Source organism: Macrobrachium nipponense, chromosome 27 (genome assembly GCF_015104395.2).
Source record: "Macrobrachium nipponense isolate FS-2020 chromosome 27, ASM1510439v2, whole genome shotgun sequence".
Classification (NCBI taxonomy): Eukaryota; Metazoa; Arthropoda; class Malacostraca; order Decapoda; family Palaemonidae; genus Macrobrachium; species Macrobrachium nipponense.
This window is the reverse complement of record NC_087216.1, coordinates 33,823,056-33,832,128: the sequence shown is the minus strand read 5'-3', so window position 1 is coordinate 33,832,128 and position 9,073 is coordinate 33,823,056. Positions and strand designations below refer to the sequence as shown.

Sequence of the window (9,073 nt, the reverse complement as noted above, 5' to 3'; positions counted from 1 at the left end):
AGCTATGCATTATACACACAGGCTCTAGAGACACCGAATAAGATGTAAATTCCGATAACTATATCACATTTTTTAAGCTGTATTGATCTCCATTACCCAAACGTGCTTATTTATCAACTATATGAGACTAATCACGGATATAAGTTTCTATACTTACAAACAACTGATTTCTCAAGAGTTCTTTCTCAAACTAACGACTACATCTACTACAACCGAGTTCATTCAATGAGTACGTTCATTCAAGGACACTATCGTCATAAATCGTCCTTGAGGCATGAACAAATGCGGTTCAAGACGAGCGAAACTGGTATGGTCTAAACCACTAGATTGAAAGAATTTTGCTCAAACGCATTTCATTGATTTGATCGTAGCAAAAATTATAGTAGAATATGTACTTTCTATACGAATGAAGCTGAACGGTGATAGTTTCATGACGATCACGTTCCAAGAAAGCGATCCTCGAAGGTAGCCTATATATAAACCATTACATGTTATAATTTGATCAATAGAAAACATTAACATATAATTAAGGCTGATTATCTACACTACGCAAATACGATGCAAAAATAGGTGTATTATGTCATGTCGGAAATTATTGTTTTCCCACATCCTGTCATTCTGATGCACAAAATAATCGAGGTGACTTCACTTTATGAACCCATAGGGCTAAAATAAACTATTTATCTTAAAGGTTCATTCTAATGCTGTTAAGATTATGTGCATGGAGGTAGTTTCGATCAAGATCACGGCCGTCGCCTTCCGCTGTGTACACGCATTCGTGTCATCTGAGTGGATCGATTGTTGTATCAATGTTTGCGAAGTAGGGTGCTCCATTATTCAGGAGACTGACGACATAACCCAGTTTCTTAGATTTACGAAGCATTGATTTGCCCTAATTGAAAGATTTCCATCTCATTTTGTAACAGTCCTACTTTATTGCACAAATTTCATTAGGATTGATTACGATACCAGTTTACCCTGAAAATAATTAATTAAGACTAATATTAACCCTAGATAGGAAATTAAGTTCTGATATCGTGAGAACACTACGATTACGTTTTTCAGTTTGGAATCAGAAATTGTTCACTATCTCTATATCTATTTCAGGATAAAGTTAGTAAAACTATCCGAGGCAAAGATCTTTCGCAGAAGGCTTTGCTGACAGTGGAAAGATAAGCAGGCACTTTAGTCGAGTATAATCACGTCGTTTGTCCTTCTGACTAACATTCTCGAGCGAATTTGGTTCCAATATTTTTGGAGTGATGATAAGTGGAATTCTTAGCATTTATCTTTTCCAGAGAGTAAGATACTTCTGAATTATGAAAATGAATCAAAATTTAAACATGGTATGATATGAATGTAGTATTGGCACCAAGGAATTATACTACGTATTTTCAAAAGACTTAAAGTTAGGAGCGGGAGCTGAAGGCCAACATTGCTGAATCCGATCTGTCAAATGGTCGTCGACTGGTAGGAGTAAGATGTACAAAATTCGCCTTTCGAGCCAAGACTTGGGAAGATGGGAGGGTGTATAGGAACAGCAAGAGAAGGATCGGGATCCAGTAGGACTTCTTCAGGTGAAGGATCCACCTCTCTTAGAGGTCAGTATCGTCATTGTTAATTTGCTGTGAATCATTTTATAAGCTACCTACCTAACCCATATTTTATGTCCAGGCGAGTTTTGTTATTGTGCTCAGCCCTTATATATTTTTATTTTTTTACGTCTATGAAATCGGTTCGTGTTTGATATTATCAAAGTCATTCATCAGTTCTGTAACTTATTGCATATCGTAAAGATCCATCAGCCAAGGCAACCCCGGTAACCATGGTAGTAGACTGCTTGCCGTAGACACTTGGTTTCGTGTAGCCAACTAGGCTAGGGAGTAGTACCTATTCGATTTTTGGCACCGTAGGCCTATAGGAAGATCAACAATTGCCCTCTCTCTCTCTCTCTCTCTCTCTCTCTCTCTCTCTCTCTCTCTCTCTCACAAAGCTCATACTACCTAGGCTCTAAGGCTAGCTTTTTAACTAGCCTAGGTACTATTAATTTTAATGGAATACCTAGGGTAAAAAACCGCATGGTACAGTGGTGGACCATGTACGATCATTGTGTACAACCCCAAGAAAAGTACATCATAATGCGTCCTGACACCGGAGTAGAGGTCTTTAGCTCCTTTTCTCACCAACAAGAAGTCGCGTCTGATGCCCATCTCCGATGTCAGGACACGTTTTAATGTACTTTTTTTGGGGTTGTACACATTGATCGTACATGGTCCACCCCTGTACCATGCGGTTTTTTACCCCAGGTAGGTAGTTAAGCAGAGCGTTACTTAAGCACCATGGTAAACTCCAAGGCTAAGTAGATTAGCTAAGTGTTCTCCAGGATGATAGGCCCACAATAGCATAGCCTATGGCTCCTCTTGCCTACCTAGTGCTAAATATTTCATCTCCATAAACCTACCAGCTAACTTGTTTGACTATACTAGTTAATGGAAAGTCCATTGCACATGTTGTTCCTGTTGGCAGTAGGCTGACTAAGTGTGAAAAACATATAGTAGGGTAAATGATCAAGTTGCGACATAGCGGCCACCTCTCAGAATGCAGCCACTTCCCTAAAAAGTGCTTGATTTATGCCATTATTTCGTAATTTGGGAGAAAACTTACTTCGAGAAGAACATGGAGGTCTTTGTTTACTGCCAGGATGGGCCACAACTCTTAACTGATGCTCATGTCTGCTAATTCAAATACTTTTTCGGGAAGGTGGCCACATTCTGGGATTGGTGGCCACTGTATCGCCGCTTGGTCATATACCCTAGCATACTACCTAGTTAGGCTTAGCTTCAACTCAATTATTTTTTTATGCAAGCATGCAAAGTATTAACATTATTTCTTCATGTAGGAAACCAAACTGTTGCCTTTTAGCCTCAGAGTATTCACGACCACAAGCTGCAGTCATTTGTTGAAACTTGATAACAAAGTAGTTGATAAGTGAAGGTGAGCGAGTCAGGGATATCTTCACTCCCCTGCTGTTACCATGCAGTTTTTCCTCTTGTTGCACTCTTGGCGCAGTTTTTCCTCTTGTTGCACTCTTGACTTGCCATCAAGTTGAAACTTTTCATCTCTTACTGTCTGTATGACTTTTGTGGTTTGTGTTCAACATTACAGGAACAATATGAAGTGTGAAAGATGTAAGGGGCTATTGGCTGGCTTATTCTTGGTTTATTGTTACTAGTTTCTTTTCTGCATTGCTGCAAGGAATGTGCTGGCTGGTATTCGCAGTGGAGAAGTTTGGCAGTAGTGGAGAAAGGCCAAAAGATGGTTGCTGGTTTCTTTGAAAAGGGTTACTTCACCTTCACTACCATTGAATCTTTTTGTCTCCTTCCTATGTGACTTTTCTCTCAAACTCTCCCTCTACTTTCTGGTCTTATATGGAGGTAGGTGACCATCCCACATACTCCCAGGTGCATATGCCTGGTATTGAGTATAGGCCGAACTGCTCCAAGGTGACGTCCTGAGGAAGGTACAACTGTGGGCAGAGTAAGGTAAAGAAACACAACATCGTATCTTTTGGATCTTCCTCTTCCACAACTTCCTCTTCCTCATCATCAACCACTTTCTCCTTGTCTTCTGGCTCTTTTTTTTTATATGAAGAAAGAAAAATATGTCTGAAGCTCTCTTATGAGAACTTCCATCGAACTGTGAGTGAGTCCCTTCCATGTACAAGGGATGGTGAAGGTATTCACTCATGTTGGTTGGTAATCTGCTTTAGGTATTGTTGATTTAAGGTTCTCTGAATGATCTCATGAACTATGGTCGGTACATTTAAGGTAGATTCTTGGGTAAGCCCTATGCCTACGAGACGTTTGTTTGGTGGCCTCTGATTGGCTGGTACCAGGAGGTAGGCAGCTCGCTCATTGTCTCATTTTTGTCTGTAGCTTAGAGAACTAGCAATATGTTTATATTTCTTCAGTTAGCTCACACTTTGCCTGAGATAGGAAAGTTTTGGTATTTAATTGTACAACGAAATCATCTTTTCCTGTAATCAATAAAATAAAACACAAAGGAATTGCAATGAGTAAAAGTGAATAGAGAAGTATTTAATTCTTTATATACCTGTATTGACTTATCATTTGATTTTGCATCATTCATGCAATGAAGATAAGATAAAACTTGTGTTTTCACACAATAAATTCACCCTGAATATGCTGGTGCATTGAGATTTTAGATGTGTATGGTATGGGAAGAGAAAATGAAGAATATGTATTATTATGTTTAATCCATAAATGATTAAAGCTTGACAGTATTGCTGAGACACACCATTGTGTTGGTCGTCTCAGCGAGACCTTTGAGTTACCAATTAGCGATGTAAGAAGGTTGCGGTTTCAACAATACTTAGTGTTATGTCATTACATTTTCTGTAAATAAATGCTCAGAATTTCCATTACGACCAGAAAATTTTCAGTCCAATGTCGTATAGTATGTGAGTAAGTCTGGACATATCTGATAAAAGAAAAAATAATAATCAGATGGATGCATCTGGTATCATTAGAGTCTCAGATCGGGCTGGAGGAAATTCAGTCCAGGGAAGACGTTAACTCTATGGACAGACTTCGCACATTTCAACTCGACCTAAGCTTTAATCAGGTGGTTTCAGCATATTGTTTCTAATTTTCTTATGTGAATATATTTTCAAACGAAAAAGATATCAGAGACTTATTTGAGTGATATGAAATAATAACCAGTTTCTAAAAGAATTAACAATCCTTCATTTAATGGTGTTTTTTCAGTGAATCTCATCTTGTTTTCTTGAGGAAATGTTATTTTAACCCCCTTTTCCACCCAACAAGCTCGGGGGCCCCCAGTTGGGAATCTGGGGTTTTGGGTGGGGAAATACCAGAAAGGAGTGCTTTGCAGCAATAATAATTGGGAGTACCTACAGATTCGCGGGCCCACTTGTCCGCCGACTGAAATCGGAGGAAGAACATCAAAACCAATATGGCGGCGATACCAAAACAACAACAAACAAAGTAGGGAGCGAATACATATCCGCAACGATCGATTTGTGTGTGCTGTCAGTAAGGCTGTGGCGGAACGGCGCTTTGCGCCTTATCCGCATATCTTGGCAAGCTTGGCATGTACTGGCAAGAGGTAATGTTGCGCTGCGCGCGCTAGCCACAGGGGTTAAGTAAGGCTACTTACTGTGGCGGATCACACCTAAAGGCGTTCCTGTTGTAGTCGATCCGATAAATAGCTCCACAACACTTGCAGTAACTTTATTACTCCGCTGAAATGCTAGTGAAACTTAGTTTTCGACTAAAGTTGTTCGTAATTGGTTATGAAACCCATGACGTCATAACAATGTCACATCTCTCAGCCAATAATGAGTAACTGGAACTGCTTTTGTTTGCGTAAGAAAGTAAGTTAGAGGGCTCATTAAAAGTAAACATTACCATAGAGGAAACACTTCTCCCGACTTAGGAAAAATTAGAGGTAAAAACTTATCAAGCTCATTTAATTCCACCTTGTTCAATCTCTCATATAATGACTATACTTTTTATATTGCTTTTCACATGCTCTTTCCATGTACGTGATTATTTATTTTTGTACATGAACTTTCCTGTCAGATACATACTTAGCTTTAAACTCCGTCGTTCCTGACCGAAATTCAAATTTCGCGGCACACGCTACAGGTGGGTCAGGTGATCTACCGCCCTGCCGCTGGGTGGCAGGACTAGGAACCATTCCCGTTTCCTAATCAGATTTTCTCTGTCGCCGGTTCCGACGACAACTGTTGTTGGTTCCCCCTGATGGATTTTGTTTTTCGCTTGCTGTGGATTTTTCGCTGTCTTTTGGTGACGTATTGGATCTTTGGCTTGGCATACGCTTTATTATCTTTTTTTTTTTTTTTTTTTTTTTTTGCGTTAGTCGCTAGTACTGTCGTTAGTTTATGTGATTGAATGTATGTCATTAGACTACCGAACGAGCGGTTCGGTAGATCCTCACATTGTAGATTTGATTTTTGTTTTTCATGAAGCTACAGCTCTTTTGTATCAGTCAATTATAGTTCTGTTTACATTTACTGATTGACAGTCATTATTACAAAACTTTTGTAATAATGACTGTATACGTTTGCTGTATGCAGTGAATTTGCTGTATTACAGTAAATTTGCTTTATTACAGTGGATGTATACATTTTCGGTATACATTTACTATAATAATGACTGTATACATTTACTGAATGTCAGTCATTATTACGAAACTTTCGTTTTCATGTAATTCATTAGAGAACCTTCATTGCTGAAGTTTCATTAGAAAAGCTTGAGTAGGTCTCGTTCTAACGAGCCTGTTAGTGAGATTATAGCACCTTTCCAGGACACAGAACCTGCAGATTCGTCTAAATGGAATTAGCGGATTTGAAGGATGCCCTCAAAAGATGGAGCTCAAAATGCAAGTTTTTGAAGGTAAGCGCAGTACAGTGGATAGTGATTTCAGTGTCCCCAGTGTTGTGGAGGGAGCGTCTGACTGGCTCCGTAGCGCTTCCAGGCCTAGACCTCTTCCAAACTCCCAGACCCAGTGGAGGAGGAAAGTCGACAGCCGCAGGAAGGTTAGGGAGAACCCCCACCGGTCAGGCGTCCCTTCGGCAGGATCTGTGTCGTCCCAGACTGCCAGGGATCGCCGTTGCAAAGGCATCCTGAGAGAGTGCTTCTCGTCATCCGATTCCGCTTCGCCCAAGTGCGGCTGAAGCTCGGCCAAGCAGTCGCGGCCTATGAAGAGGAGTTGGAAAGCGCCCTCCTTGGATTCTAGCCCTGCGCGCCTCCCAGAAGATTCGCCTGTGGATAGGAAGAGAGCCAGAGAGCCCTGTTTTCGCCAGCTTTCGGCTGGGAGTCCCCTTCGTCCTCCAGACCACCTTCCCCTTTGTCTGACAAGGAGCGGGAAGATTCTACGACGAAGATTCTCCGTAACATGCAGGAGCATATCTCGTCTCTGGTAGGAGTACTTACGAAGGATCCTCCTCACAGGAAGGACACTTTTATTCCAGTTAAGAGATCCTCTCATCCCCTGGACGTTCCATGCTCCAAGCTCCTCTCCACACCTCCTCGTTCTCAGAGGAGTTCCTTCGATCCTCCTGCTTCTCGCTCGCCTCCTCAGAAACACGAGGCTCGGGAACACTTAGCGACCGAGCCCTTGTCTCCTTCTGATCACGAAGCGCCAGCCAGGTACGAAGCTCAACCGAGGCACAAGTCGCCAACCAAGCGCCAGTCTCCAGCCAAGCGCGAGTTGCCTACGAGAAGCGAGCCGCTTTCCAGCCGCGAAGTGCCAACCAGGCTTGAGGCTCCATCCAGGCGCGAGCTGCTTGCCAGACGCGAGTCTCCAGTAAAGGCGCTAGTCGACAAACAGGCGTTTTCCTTCCTCGATGTTCCGATCAGACACGAGACGCCAGCAGCACTGCTCCTTCCGTCCGCGAGGCTTCTTACAGGCGCGAGGCGCCTCCCAGTCTTGAAGAAATTCCCAGAGGCGAGGTGCCAGACCGAAGATCGTCGTCTTTCGACCGCTCTTCCTCGGACAAAGCCCCTCTCCTCATGAGCGAGAACCTGCCTCTGCAATCAGGCTCTCCTCTCCTTGCAGGCTCTTGTACGCCTACCAAGCGCTCTTCCCAGCAGTTGCCTTACTTCCTGGTAGGCGCCCTTATTCGGAACTTGGCGTAAGCCCAGTCATTGAGGAAGGATCCTGCCCCTCCCTCGAGTTCTACGGGAATCTAGATGACCTCCACTGCTGATCGTCTGATGAATTGGGTAGGGTTTCGCCGAATGCTTTAGATTCTGAGGAATTTCTGGCATTCGCAGTGTTCGAGTTTCTTACAATCTCTTAACACTTAAGCGAAACCATGGTCCTCGGTGAGCTAAAACGAGAATTCCCGATGTTTTTTACGATGTTCGGGAACTTCGCTAATGCTCGAATTTTTTAAATATGTTCTGTCATGTAAGTGGGCTGGCCCCCATTGACAAGATCATGGAGGTTCTGTCATGTAAGTGGGTAAGCCCCCATTGACAAGATCCAAAAAAAAAAAAAGGCTTTGTCATGTAAGTGGGTTAGTCCCCATTGACAAAGATCCTAATAAGGTTCTGTCGCGTAAGCGGATAAGCCCCCATTGACAGATCCACAAGAACTCTCTGTCATAGGTCACTACTTCGCTGAGGCTCTTGAGGCAAAGCAGACTCATGGACAGTATTCATGAAGTCTTCTGCCTAATAAGATAAGAAGCTTGAACTGTTGCCTTCGGGTCTCGGTTCACATTGAAGTTTTGTCCTTCGGGAAAAACTTCTTCTTTATCTTGACTAGAGAACGACGACGGTAGATCTCCAATCCTTACACTCTCTCTTCGTAGGGAAAAAGAATGTAGGATGGAATCGTTGTACACCAAAAACTCAATGTACTATAGTATATTACCTTCATGACATGTTCTGTTAAGCAGTTGAATTGTCCGAGGTGCAGACGCATATATATTAGCTCTATCGATGCCGACTGAGACGACAAGTATCCTAATTGAATTGTAAACCTCTCAGGAGTTTCCAGTTTCGATTTTTGATACTGATGGTGCTGTCACGACAACACCAACTCAGCTTTTGTATTTACCGAAATCAGTTTCTCTTAAATATAATTGCCTGAGCATATTTTTCTGCTCGATGGTTCTAGCAGAACCCATTCCTTCGTAGAATGGAATAGTTGGCAACTCAGGATGAAGAGGCGGCGAGAGCTAACGTTGTATGAGACTGTTGTCTTTGCCATAGCAGCTCTGTACCAGCTGACCCTCAGCGATACGCGGTCTGTTACGTCTCTCTCCTGCAATGATGTACTGCCGAACCGTATCTCTGCCCAATAATCACGGACTTAGGTCCCTGATTAACAGGGATTCTTGCATGCATGAATGACCATCTTCTGCTATGTCGCTCGGTTTCATCACCTTCGACATTGCTAGTATTTTTTCACAGAGATATTTATTGGACTCTTTCTTTTTCTGTTTACCGCCCTGTGACGGAAGTCTGTAATAGTCCACCGCTGCTTCGCACTAAGT

General features: G+C 42.4%; 1 protein-coding gene across 1 annotated transcript in view; it reads left to right on the top strand.

Annotated features, from left to right (window-relative positions):
- The first annotated feature begins 1,374 nt into the window (after positions 1–1,374).
- Positions 1,375–9,073, top strand: part of LOC135201011 (ubiquitin domain-containing protein 1-like) — a 63,426-nt gene continuing 55,727 nt past the window's right edge. The window contains 1 exon segment of the mRNA XM_064229831.1: positions 1,375–1,601. Coding sequence (XP_064085901.1) covers positions 1,520–1,601 — 82 coding nt within the window. The 5' untranslated portion in view covers positions 1,375–1,519.